The sequence below is a fragment of the Astyanax mexicanus genome, chromosome 1, assembly GCF_023375975.1.
Source record: "Astyanax mexicanus isolate ESR-SI-001 chromosome 1, AstMex3_surface, whole genome shotgun sequence".
Lineage (NCBI taxonomy): Eukaryota > Metazoa > Chordata > Actinopteri > Characiformes > Acestrorhamphidae > Astyanax > Astyanax mexicanus.
In genome coordinates, this window is record NC_064408.1 from 40226625 (window position 1) to 40240553 (window position 13929).

Sequence of the window (13929 nt, forward strand, 5' to 3'; positions counted from 1 at the left end):
CCACCTCCACAACAAACTAGAGTCCAGGATCAGGCAGTCAGAGAACTGGAGCCCGGGTCAACAGATGCTTGATAGCATCAAATGCTTCCTGGGCCTCTGGAGGAGCTGCAGAAATACACAGCTCAGGTTGGGGAATATGTCCACAGGGCAATTATAAGTTGTGCACACAACCAATCTGGCCTTTATGGAAGAGTGACATGTTCAAGAAGATGCTGTGGTCAAATGAGACCAAAGTTAAACTTTGGCCTAAAAGCGCCATGTGTGGCAGAAAACAAACACTGCTAATCAAGCTTAACATACCATCCCCACTGTGAAACACAGTGGTGGCAGCATCTTGCAGTGGGAATGTGTTTCTTTAGCAGGGAAAGGGAACCTGATCAGAGTTGATGAAAAGATGGAAGGAGCTAAATATAGAGCAATCCTGGAAGAAAAACTTGACTTTATAATTATGTCCTACTTTGTGTTGGTCTGTCCCTTAAAAGCTCAATAAACTACATTTAAGTTTTTGGTTGAAAGGTGACAAAATGTGAAAAAGTTCAAAAGTATGAATAATTTTGGAAGCTGTATACACTTACTACAAATTTATGTAACATAATGCATTTATTAAAACATTGCAAAACATTAAACAACATTAGTCTTACAGTTAAAGAAATGAGTCAACACTTTCTCAACATGAACAAACAAAAAACAAGTTAGTTTGAAGTGTAAACAAATGGAGGGCAGCACAACAGTATTATGATGTGTACAAAAACACAGTCCTAAAAAAATCTAAACCTAAGATATTTAGGGCTGTGATACAAACGTCCATTCAAAATAACTTTATTCTAGATTAATTAGGCTTGAATATTTTGCCTAATAGAATAATTCTAAATGATTTTCTAAACCAGATGTAAAATAATGCATAAACAATGGGATTACAAGTGGAATTTGAATATCCAACCCAAGCAAAAAAGTCAAACAAAAATTATGGAACAACATGTCCAATAATAGGATCAATTAACCCACATATAAAATATGGTGTCCAAAACAACAGAAATACACCTACAACAATGGCTAAAGTTTTAGTAGCTTTTATCTCAGTCCTACCCACTGAAGTATGTCGCTGGGAAGACAAGATTTGCGCATTTTGTATTAGTCGAGCTTGTCTTTTAGCAATGTGAAATATCTTCAGATATAAGCTAATCATGACCACAGCTGGAATGTAGAAGCAGAACATCGTAAAAACAACACCTGCTGTTTTACTTACAAACAGAAAACAGCCGCCCTCACAGGCAACATTACTGTAGTAAAAATCTTCAATTCCCAAAATACCAAGCTCAAGAAAGATCATTCCAAATCCCACAAAACCAGAAATGGTCCAGCACACAAATATCATTAGTAGAGTGGCATTAGGAGTCATTTTACTGTGATAGAGAAGGGGGTGACACACAGCATAATATCGATCTACAGAAATTATACACAGATTTAGAATTGAAGCAGTGCATAATGTGACATCAAGACTGCTGTGTATTTTACAGAATATGTTTCCCAAATACCAGCAAGTCTCCACATGCTGGGAGGCATCACCACCCCTCCTACAAGCAGATCAGCTACAGCCAGAGAGAGAATGAGGTAGTTAGTTGGTGTGTGCAGCAGCTTGAAGTGAATAACTGTTATGATCACCAGCAGGTTCCCCAAAAATGTAAGAAAAGCTATGGTAGCAAGCAAAAGATAAAGTACAGTTTGAGCTTCTTTTGGATAAATATACTTTTTGCATGAACCATTGAGAGATGCATAGCACAGTGGAGAGTTCCCCAGTATAGCGGTTTGGCTCAAAGTCATTTGGTAACTCAAATTGTTTCTGATCATGTAATAAAATTTAACACAACTGATTTCCAATTTTCTGAAATAAAAATATTTAAAAATTAAAACATATTAAAAAAAAATCTTAATCAGAAGTAATCTTCACTGAAAATGAAAAATATTCAAATACATGACAGTAAAAAAACAGTTTCAGCCTTTTCCGTTGACTGCAGAATGGAGTGAGCAAGATGACAAAAAAGTCTCTTTTATATGATCTTTTCACATCTCATTAATCATGCTTGTATTAAACCCAGGAGAAAGAACACCATGGAAGCAAGACTCCAATGGCCATATGATCCTGAAAACAGCACATTTTGTGAGGTGAAAATGATTGCCTTGTTGGACCAATCCAAATGGTATCATACACAAGAATCTAACAAATTCTGACAAAATGAATGAATGAGAAAATGAGAAATGAGAATGAGAAATGTTAAAATGAGAAATCTAATCAGCCCATAAAATAAGCTGCAGGTGGGAAAAGTAATGATAACCTAACCTTAGATTTGCTCACAGCAAACATAAGACTAAAGTGATCAATTTCCTGATTGAGAGAATCCAATTACATTACATATTCCTTTTTAGGAAGAGACATGAGAGAGGAATACAGCACATCCTCAGAAAGTACTATAAAAAGACCAAACTGGTACAACCAGCCCTCCACCCTTCTTCTTCCTAAGTTTGACCTTTCATTACTTCAAATTGCTTCGGTAAATGTTATGGAGGTGGAGGGCTACAGACAATCAGCTCTCCAGCCCCAAGGGTTGTGAAACTCAGTTGCAGATCTCAAAGTGGGTAAGCCCAAGTGGGATCGAACCCAGGCCATCGCAGTCACGGCTCAGTGCTCTACCACTGCCTCAGCTAGTGAATTGGGACACTCTTATAAAGAGCTGCCGAGAACAGGTGGATAAACAAAAAACGGGGAAAAACAAAAACGTGCAAAAACTAAAGTCACGAGCGAGAGAGACAACAGAGGTGAAAAAAAGACACGCTGGTCTGGAGTGCCCTCTGGCCAGGGCCCAAGGAACAAAGGTAGGGATTAAGGCAGGACACATAGAAAGTTGAGTGGAGCCAGCTTACGAGGAGTACCCCGCAATGGGAGGTCCTTGTCCAAAAGCCAGACCCGCTGGTCTACCAAAAACTATAGGGTGGGTTGCTGTCTCTTGTATGCGTGACCTTTTTGGGTCGCCCTGGCAGACAAGAGCCTTCCTCCAGGTTTGGCCACAGCATCTGACCGCCTGGTCAGCCGAAGATCCTCTTGTGGTTGTCTCCTGTCCGAGGAACATAGGCACAGCAATCCAAACTGTGGCCAGGCAACAAAGTGTCTGCTCCAGGTTCTGGTTAACCCGCTCAGTCTGACTATTGGATTGGGGGTGGAACCCCAATGAGAGGCTAACCTCTGCCCCATCAATCGGCAGAAGGCCCCCCAGAACCGGCTGGTAAAATGGAACCCACAGTCCGACACTATATACAACAGTGCTCCACGTATACGGACCAACAAGACCTTGGCCAGCAGGCACAAAATGTCCAGCCTTTGAAAACCTGTCCACAATAACTAGAATCACATTGTTGCCCTGAGAGGGGAGCAGCCCCATGATCAACAGGGACAGGTATGACCAGAGACATGAGGGAATGGCCAGAGGATGCAAGAGACCCATGACATTTTTAGACCCGGAACAGTAAAGTCAAAACGGGTAAAGAACAGCATCCATCTGGCCTGGCATGGATTTAAACGCTTGACCTCAGTAATGTAGGCCAAGTTCTTATGATCTGTCCAGACCAGAAAGGGGTGTTCTGCTCTCTCCAGCCATTGACTCCAATCCTCCAGGGCAAGCTTTATGGCCAGGAGCTCTCGATCTCCCACGTCGTAACTTTGTTTGGTTGGGGTGATTCGGTGGTAATTGTAGACACACAGATGCAGTTGTCCTCCCAATCCTGTCCACCTCCACAACAAATGGAGGCCTAGGATCAGGCAGTTGGAGACCTGGGGCCATGGTCAGTAGCCATCAGGGTGGTCATCAGGGTGGTCAGTGTGGCGGCCACAGACCTAAAAAATTCTGACAAAGCATCTTAGGAAGTTAGCAAAGCCCATGAACTGCTGAACTTGGTGCACCAAGGTAGGTCGGGCCAGTTCTCTACTGCCTTGATCTTGGTAGCATTCATTCACAGATTACTGTGTGACATCACAAAACCCAGAGAATGAGATGGACTGCATGTGGAACTTGGACTTCTCATATTTGACGTAGAGGTGGTTCTCGAAGAGGAACCGGTGAACTCGTCGGACATGGGTAACGTGCTCATCCATGGTTTGGCTGAAAATAAGGATGTCGTCCAGGTAGACAAACATGTACCGGTCCAGTGCCTCCTGGAGGACCTCAATGATATACCCCTGGAAGATGGCAGGAGCATTCATAAACACGAGTAGCATGACAAGGTACTCGTAATGCCTTGACATCGTCTTCCTCTCATCACCCGCCTGAACCCTTACCAGGTTGTAGGCACTGCGCAGGTCCAACTTAGTGAAGATGCTGCAGTGCCTCAATCGCAGATGACATGAGGGGTAACGAGTAGCTCTATTTTCACACCGTGTGACCGTGTCATTTATGAAACCTGTCTGAGCTTGAGCTATTTTAAAAAGGAATATGGGCAAAAATCTCAGGCTCTAGATGCACAAAGCTGGTAGAGACATACCCTGAACAACTTGCAGCTGTAATTGCAGCGAAAGGTGTTTTAGTAAGTATTGAAATAAGGGTGCTGAATTCTTTTGCTTGTCAATAATTGCTATAAATAAGGTAAAATAGCCTGTTCGAATGTTGGGTTAGCATACAGTAGCTAGCTACTTTATGATCATTCTTTGTAGCAGTAACAATTTAGACTGCATTTACTATAAATACAATACAACTATAATCATAACACAGAGGCCTAAGAAAAATATTAATAAGTGGGCATGCAGAATAAGGTGGATAGCCTTAGTCAACTTGACATTAGTATTAATCCACAGTGCATTTTTTATATTGAAAAACTAGTGAATTAAAAGTTTGTCCAAACTTTTTGTCATTGTATTTTTTTTAAATATATGTTTAGCATAACAGAGGTGGGAATGTACAAACAATGTACACTGAAATGAAAAGTTGCAATGAGCCCCAAAATCATTACACATCCAAACATTGCTGTATACAAGTCAACTACAGCCAGAGAAAAAAAATTGAAGTTTGTTGGTATGTAACTATTGTCCCCCTGTACATTTATTGTTATTTTTACTGTATTAAATATTGTATTATATATGGTATACAATTTTATTTCTTGTTTAAAAGGGCCTTGGGACTGAGGAAAATAAACTAAATTTGCGCTCTTTGCAGCCATAAAGTGGACAGAGAATGGATTCCCCCTGGCAAGCCTGTGACATCACACGGCTTGTTCAAAAGAAGTTATCAATCAAGTTTTTTCAAATGCATATTCTGCTCTAAGATTTGATTATGTTGACTATATACAATTATTTTAAACAACTAATATTATTATTAATGAGTCAAATTAATGAATATGATTCCAAAATTACATATTCTGGGTTTCAGGACAGCATTAAAAAGGTTGTCAGATTTGTAACATCAGCATTGACATCAGAGGGCAAAAAAATCACAAGAACAAACGTTCTGCATTTAACTGAACAGTTAAATGTGCTTATCTATGTATTTATGTTTAAACTGCAAATATCAAGAGATATCTCACATACATACTTTGTCATTTTATGTCCATCAATTCTTGAAAATAGCCTATTTATCCTGCATTTTTATACACTCAGTAAAGTACTGGCTATTTTGTATACATCGGTGTGATAGTCCTTCTTGTTGTGTATTATACTTTTTATTATTTGATTTAATTTACATTTATTTATTTTATTTAATTTTACAAAAATAGAGATGGAAAGAATAGAAAGAACTCAGGCCCTTATTTCTTCAAATTAACTGGGGATAATGGTTACAATAATATAGAAAAAAATTAACACAGAAAGCTTACACTTATGTCCTCTCTCTGGTTGTGTGACAGTTTCCCAAATTTGTTATACACACTTACTACAAATGTATGTAATTTACAGCATTTATTAACCACGTTGCAAAACATTACACAAAATTAGTCTCAGTGTTACAATTATTGAAATGAGTCTAATTGAATATATTTCTCTATCTCAACATTAAAACATAAAACAAGTTAGAGTAAAGTGTAAACAAATGGAGGGCAGCACTGACAGTTCTGTATTATGATATTTGTACAAAAAACACAGCACTTAAATATCACATAAAGACATTTAGCATTGTGAAATAAACTTCTAATCAAAATAACTTTATTCTAGATGAATTAGGCTTGAATATTTTGCCTAATAGAATAATTCTAAATGATTTTCTAAACCAGATGTAAAATAATGCATAAACAATGGGATTACAAGTGGAATTTGAATATCCAACCCAAGCAAAAAAGTCAAACAAAAATGATGGAACAACATGTCCAATAATAGGATCAATTAAAGCACATATAAAATAAGGTGTCCAAAACAACAGAAATACACCTACAACAATGGCTAAAGTTTTAGTAGCTTTTATCTCAGTCCTACCCACTGAAGTATGTCGATGGGAAGACAAGATTTGAGCATTTTGTATTAGTCGAGCTTGTCTTTTAGCAATGTGAAATATTTTCAGATATAAGCTGATCATGACCACAGCTGGAATGTAGAAGCAGAGCATTGTGAATACAGCACTTGCTGTTTTACTTAGAAACAGAAAACAGCCGCCCTCACAGGCAACATTACTGTAGTAAAAATCTTCAACTCCCAAAATACCAAGCTCAAGAAAGATCATTCCAAATCCCACAAAACCAGAAATGGTCCAGCACACAAATATCATTAGTAGAGTGGCATTAGGAGTCATTTTACTGTGATAGAGAAGGGGGTGACACACAGCATAATACCGATCTACAGAAATTATACACAGATTTAGAATCGAAGCGGTGCATAATGTGACATCAAGACTGCTGTGTATTTTACAGAATATGTTTCCCAAATACCAGCAAGTCTCCACAGAGCGTAGCATGCTGGGAGGCATCACCACCCCTCCTACAAGCAGATCAGCTACAGCCAGAGAGAGAATGAGGTAGTTAGTTGGTGTGTGCAGCTGCTTGAAGTGAATAACTGTTATGATCACCAGCAGGTTCCCCAAAAATGTAAGAAAAGCTATGGTAGCAAGCAAAAGATAAAGTACAGTTTGAGCTTCTTTTGGATAAATATACTTTTTGCATGAACCATTGAGAGATGCATAGCACAGTGGAGAGTTCCCCAGTATAATGGTTTGGCTCAAAGTCATTTGGTAACTCAAATGGTTTCTAACCATACAATAAAACTTAACACAACTGATTCAAAATATTTTTCTAAATAAATATTTTCTAAATAATTAAGAATTCTTTTTTAGAAGTAATCTTAACTAAAAGTAAACATTATTTAAATACAAGATATTTGTTTGAAAAAAAAAGACCCATGCCAGCCTTTTCCTTTGACTGCAGAATGGGCAAAGGTAGCAAGATGACAAAAACGGTCTCCTTTTTATGATCTTTTCACATCTCAACAATCATGCCTGTAATAAACCCAAGAGAAAGAACACCAAGGTAGCAAGCCTCTAATGGCCATATGAGCCTGAAAACAGCACATTTTGGGAAGAGAAGAGATTTTCCTTGTTGTACTAATCCAAATGGTATCATACACAAACATTACAAATTCTGAGACAAAATGAAGAAGAAATCTATACAGTCCATAAAATTAGCTTCAGGTAGGAAAGGTAATGCTACAGCAAACCTTAGACTAAAGTGAAACATTTCCTGATTGAGATAATCTAATTACATTACATATTACTCTATAGGAGTAGACATGACAGGGGAACACAGCACATCCTCAGAAAGTACTTTAAAACAATCAAACTGGTACAACTTACCCCTAAACCCTCCTTCTTCCTATGTCCCTGACCTCCCATTACTCCCATTACAAAATGCTTCAGTAATATCACGTATAACGTTTCTGATTTATTATATAGAATGTGTTCTTTATAGATTTAATGGTGTCATTTGATTATAGTTTGATTTGCTGGTTTCATTGGATTCCAAAATCTGTTTTATATAAAACACAATATAAATTTGTCCTAGATTTGAGTTGACTTACCCATTACTCCAAATTACTACAGCAATATCAGCTAAAACATTTATTGAAACATATATTGAACTGTAAACTTGTTTTTTTTTTTTTTTTTTTTCAGTCTCGGCACAAGAAGCATGTGCAGCTTTTGCCTGAGCTCTGCTGTGCATATTTCTACCGAAATACACAGTTTAGACATTGTATTATGTATGTGTTATGATGATTTTTTAAATAGCCTGATATTTTGGTGCAGATCATGCAGTGTATGATCTGTCTGTGTGGAACGCCAGCACTACAGACAAACCAGAAAGTAGAAAATAATTCAGCTAACTGGAGAAAATCTATTTAACATTTGCAAAAACAGAAACTTAAACAAGATGCACAATACACTAGTGTAAACATGTGACAAGATGTTGTTTACAGTGTTTCACAAAGGAGAGTAGGCTTCACCCTGCAAAGATCCCGTCTGACTCACAAATTGAGTGATGTTTATCTTGGGTTTACACAAGCAAGTGAAAAAAAGAAAAGAAAAACTGTGTAAAAAGGAAAATAAAATGAATTGTATTATTATTGGTCAGGAACTAATATAGCCTTTTAAGCCAGGATTTTTCAGTCCCAGCTGGTTCATTCTGGCATAACATCCACCAGCTAGTGTCAGAGCCCGCAAGGGCACATAGACACAAGACACCATCCAACTTATCCCATAATGAATTCCCTCAACCTATTTAAACGCCAACCCTTGAACCAACCAGTCAATTCAGGCCATTCTCTTGGCTGGCGGGGTTACGTAGAAGAAATAAATCGTCATCAACACGATAGATAGTTAACACATAAGCTGTGTGTTGCCAATAAGTATACACAATTTCTTATTCCACCTCTAACCTTTTCTTATCTTGTGTCCAAAGAAGAGATCATGCTTTATAGGACTATAGGTGCAGGTGGGCTTCGAACATGTTCCACTTCCAGAAATTGTTATTTTATAACCACCATTTGCTAGTGGTGTATGGAGAAGGAAGTGTGGGAGAGAGTGGAAGTTTTATAATTCCTTAAGAGTGTTAGGTCTCTATATTACCCCTGCGCAAGATTTGCCGCGATGCTCTGTCACACCTGGCGCCGAAAGCGCTCCTGTCTCTCCCACACTCAGCTCTACCTGCGATCACTAGTCTCTGGACTACAATACCCAGAATGCACCACACACTGACATCACTCTCATTTACAATCACATGACATTGCACAAACTATTGATTTAATCTGTTCACCACTTTATATATACCCTCACTTCACTACAAAGTGTTTTTATTGCCTTTAACTCTCTCATATACAACCTTGTTTTTGTATTTTCTGACCCTAATTGTGACCTGCTCTCTGATATTGCCATGCCTGCATATGACCCTTGGACTGTTTCTCATTTCTGGTATGTTTACTTCCTTTTTGCTGTTGTTTACCTGTGTTGCACCCTGAGAACAATCTATTTTTACACCTTGCGCCCACATAATTTATGAAATTATCATTTAAAAACTGTTTGTATTTTTATTTAGGTTATATTTGTCTAATATTAAAATGTTTTTTTTTTTTATGTGAAAATGTGTGCATGATTAAAAAAATATATTTTCCATTTAGTTTCTTTCCTTTTTCACTTTCATTCAATCATTTCATTCAACCCATTTCTTCTCAAAGCAGTGGTTAAAGTACTGCTCTTTTATGCTAAAAACTGTAGTTCACACCTACACAACACTAAATCTCTATTTATTCTGAGAAAGTTCCTATTTTTTTTTGGCATGCTTGCTTTTCTTAAAGTCAGCATTATGTTTTTTTTTTAGGATAATTGCAATCCTGCTTGCTAGCAAGACAAATTCAATCAGATTAAACAGTTACACTATTACATATCTTTATCTTGTATTCTTTTTCCCATCTACATTTTTCTTTTTTTTTCTTCCTTCATTACCACTCTTTTTTTTTTTTTTTAGGAGCCAACAATGTTGAGGTTGTCTGATGCTGCCACTTCCCTGTCACCATGGTTACGCATAGAACAAGGAACAGCAAATCACAAACTCTAACTTAATTCTATTGTTTATTTTATACCTCTGTACTAATATGTAGGTTTAAATGTGTATGTCAGTACATTATAGTATAGTATATGTTTAAATAAAGAGAGGGTCAAAAAGCAAAGCACACTCTGATCATGTGGCCACCTCTAGTGGCTGTGGCCCTAAACAACTGCTCAGAGAGTTTATGTCAGCAGCTGGTGCTGCAGATCAGGTACAGTATAATTGAAATAGCATGGCATGTAATGTGCTACATTCACATAGCAGGTCAAAATAAAAAAAAATGGTAAATAAGGAAGACATATTTATTTTAAATCATCCCAAAATTAGTATAGGTAGAGAGTGTCAACACATAAAAATAAGATAAGAAAATAGCTATGCTGGGTATACAAGAAATGCACACAATGTTATAGGTAAAAAAAAGAGGCTTCCACACAGTTAGAGAAAACACTAGTCCTTAATGTCCATGATAGCCTAAAAAAATCCCGACATCCATGACCACAAGACTTTTAGATGATATAGACGTAATAAAAGTCTTGAGCCACTTGTTGAACACTGTCATTTCAGTGAACACCATGATAACAGGACTATAGACTTTTTTATGAGACAGTAGTAAATGACTTCAATATATGCAGTAAAATGTTTAGTTGACTATTTAAATGCTCATGATATTTGTATTTGTATCTTAGAATCAAAATAACTTAGTTCTAGATGAATTGGGCTGAAATATTTTGCCCACCAATATAATTCTGAAGGATTTTCTAAACCAGCTATAAAATAAGGCGTACACAATAGGATTACAAGTGGAATTGACATATCCGACCCACGTAAAGAAGTCAAACAAAACTATTGGGACTGTGTATCCAATAAAGGGATCAATTAAGGCACAGACAAAAAAGGGTGTCCAAAACAACAGAAAAACACCTATGACAATGGCTAAAGTTTTAGTAGCTTTTATCTCAGTCTTACCCACTGAAGTATGTCGATGGGAAGACAAGATTTGAGCGTTTTGTATTGAGCGAGCTTGTCTTTTAGCAATGTGAAATATTTTCATATATAAACTGATCATGACCACAGCTGGAATGTAGAAGCAGAGCATTGTGAATACAGCACTTGCTGTTTTACTTAGAAACAGAAAACAGCCGCCCTCACAGGCAACATTACTGTAGTAAAAATCTTCAACTCCCAAAATACCAAGCTCAAGAAAGATCATTCCAAATCCCACAAAACCAGAAATGGTCCAGCATACAAATATCATTAGTAGAGTGGCATTAGGAGTCATTTTACTGTGATAGAGAAGGGGGTGACACACAGCATAATATCGATCTACAGAAATTATACACAGATTTAGAATTGAAGCAGTAGACATTGTAACATCAAGACTGGTGTGTATTTTACAGAATATGCTTCCCAAATACCAGCAAGTCTCCACAGAGCGTAGCATGCTGGGAGGCATCACAATCGCTCCTATGCACAGGTCAGCAACGGCCAGAGAGAGAATGAGGTAGTTAGTTGGTGTGTGCAGCTGCTTGAAGTGAATGATAGTTACGATCACCAACAAATTCCCCAGAAATGTAAAAAGGGATACAAATCCAAATAAAATGTAAAGTGAATATTGAGCTTCTTTCGGATAAACAATGCTGACATGACATGAACTGTTCAGAAATTCATAACAGAGTGGAGGGTTTCCCATCATCACAGTTTGGTTGAAGGTCGTTTTGTAACCCATGTTGTGTCCTAGTCATGAAGTAAACATATTAATACAATTATTAAAGACACACGTTTTTAAGTCAAAGATATATTTAAGAAACAACAAAGTTTTTTATACTTACATTCTTGTGATCAATCTGAAATTAATAGAATTTTTTATGACAATGCACTTCATTATTAAAATGCAACATAACATTGGTATTGTTTTACAATACACATTGAGGAATTTTTTAGTAACATATATCATTAGTTTGAGCTCCGTTAAGGACCACTTGCAAGCTGATCCAAACAAACAAGCAGGTGAGATGTCTCATTTATAGTCTTATACTACATTGCTACATCACATGTTTAGCATATTCCCTTGATGTGGTTGTTAAAGTTATATGACATCAATCTATCAAATGAAGGCCAGTGCAGTCACTTTAATGTGCACACAATTCTTCTGTTATACTGTATGTATAGAATCCCTTTTATGATCACTTTTACTTTTAGTGCACACTTATAATATAAGCTGTGGACAACACAAATCAGTGGCCATGATAAATAGCAATTTACTTGAATTTGCGGTAACACATTTCAAACCCATCTGTGAATGCACTCTTAATTGTAGTGTTTACCTTTTTTGTAATTAGCCTGACAGCCACCTAAATCCTTCTTTTTACCGAAGAATGAGAACCACTGTAATCACCAAAAATTGCTTGGTATTAATTATGGATGATTTACCTCATCAAACAAAACAAAACAAAACAAAAAAAGGATAAAGTTGTGTATCTAAGTACTGAAAATGGTTGCTTTCTAAACAAAATAGAAGAATCTGAGAAAACATGAAACAGCAACATGTTTCATAACCTACATGATGTACTTTAGCAAAGAAACAAACATATCACTCCAATTATACTTTACCATTTTTCAAACTGTCTCTATTACCACTGGGACATTAAAGTCTCCTGCAGAACGTTTTGAGAATCCTGACCACATGTTTGAGAAGGAGGTCTGCCACATGTTGGCAGAAGGGAGTTTGGGCAGTACCACAAACTTGCAGGCCTTGGATAAAAGGTCCAAAATGACCAAGATGACAGTGTTGCCATTAGACATGGGAAGGCCTGTCAAATGTCCACTAAAATGTAAGACCAAGGAGAGGCAGGGATAGCTACAGAGTAGATGAGCCCTTGAGGCTGTCACCAGGTTGCTTTGCGTCCTGTGCACACCTCACAAGAAGCAACAAAGCACAGATATTCCTCTCCATCAAGTGCCGGTAAAAACACTCCAGGGTCCTGGTGATCCCTGGGTGGCCAGAGAAGGGAGATGCATGTGCCCAGTGAATAACCTGCTGATGGGATATACTGTCATCCAGGAGGTTCACCCCCAGGGTCAGGCTCCTGCCAAAGGGCATCTTAAGAGGAGTCCTTGATTGCCCAGTGAAGGGTAGCTAGGATCTGGGAAGCAGAAATTGTGGGTTCTGGCAAAGATCAGGATCCTGGGGTTTATCGTGTCTTGACAGGGCATCAGGTTTACTGTTCTTTGACCTCAGCCAATATGACAACAGAATGTTAAAGTGACCCAAGAAAAGCACCCACCAGGTCTGCCTAGAGTTGAGTTGCCAGTGTGAGTAAAAGTAGGCACTGGGGTAAAGCTTTTTGTTGTGTTATTGGTGTTGGAAGAGCACTGCAGCTACCAATTTCTCAGGCATCTATCTCACTGATAAATGGATCCTCAGGGTCAGGTAGTTGAAGGTAAGCCTTCTGGGCCTCTGTTGTCCATCTGAAAATATTCAATAGTAATAGTCAAAAAATATAGTCTTCCTGTAGGTGCCAGTAGACTACTGGAATTTGGGAGGGGTCTGCTTAAGCCGGAAACAGATGGCCTGCACCTTGCACATACCTGTAGGTGCTGAGAACCTCTGGCAGTTGGCCCCCTAGGCAAACATCGACCTGGTATACCAGTCAATGTGAGGGTTATGGAAATCTAGCCACGGATACGCTTGCAGATTAGTCTGTCTGATGTAAAGCTCCACTCACTCAGCATGTGTCTCCACCTGTACAGTATGTGGCTGACCCCAGCCCCGAGCTTCCCAAGAGGCAATACCGGCAATATCATAGCAAGGAAGGAGACTATGAAGCCCCCTGCTGCCCCAGAGTCCACAAAGGTCCACAATTTGGAAGTTTT

At 38.2% G+C, this 13929-nt stretch overlaps 2 protein-coding genes and 1 pseudogene across 2 annotated transcripts; all 3 read right to left on the reverse strand.

Annotated features, from left to right (window-relative positions):
• Positions 1 to 647: 647 nt before the first annotated feature.
• LOC103031883 (trace amine-associated receptor 1-like) lies at positions 648 to 1918 on the reverse strand (annotated as a pseudogene).
• A 4063-nt stretch (positions 1919 to 5981) lies between these two features.
• On the reverse strand, positions 5982 to 7540 carry LOC111196250 (trace amine-associated receptor 1-like). The gene has a single exon (XM_049478450.1). The coding sequence runs from the start codon at positions 7215 to 7217 to the stop codon at positions 6168 to 6170; it is 1050 nt and encodes a 349-aa protein (XP_049334407.1). The 5' UTR covers positions 7218 to 7540; the 3' UTR covers positions 5982 to 6167.
• Positions 7541 to 10066: 2526 nt separating this feature from the next.
• Positions 10067 to 12050, reverse strand: LOC103035909 (trace amine-associated receptor 1-like). The gene is made up of 2 exons (XM_007259844.4): positions 11886 to 12050; positions 10067 to 11790 (listed from the first exon to the last, which is right to left on the reverse strand). The coding sequence occupies exon 2, from the start codon at positions 11780 to 11782 to the stop codon at positions 10745 to 10747; it is 1038 nt and encodes a 345-aa protein (XP_007259906.3). The 5' UTR covers positions 11783 to 11790; positions 11886 to 12050; the 3' UTR covers positions 10067 to 10744.
• Positions 12051 to 13929: the final 1879 nt, after the last annotated feature.

Coding starts and splice junctions, on each gene's coding strand:
- LOC103035909 (XM_007259844.4), bottom strand. CDS start 11,782: ATGGGTTACAAAACGACCTTCAACCAAACTGTGATGATGGGAAACCCT.
- LOC111196250 (XM_049478450.1), bottom strand. CDS start 7,217: ATGGTTAGAAACCATTTGAGTTACCAAATGACTTTGAGCCAAACCATT.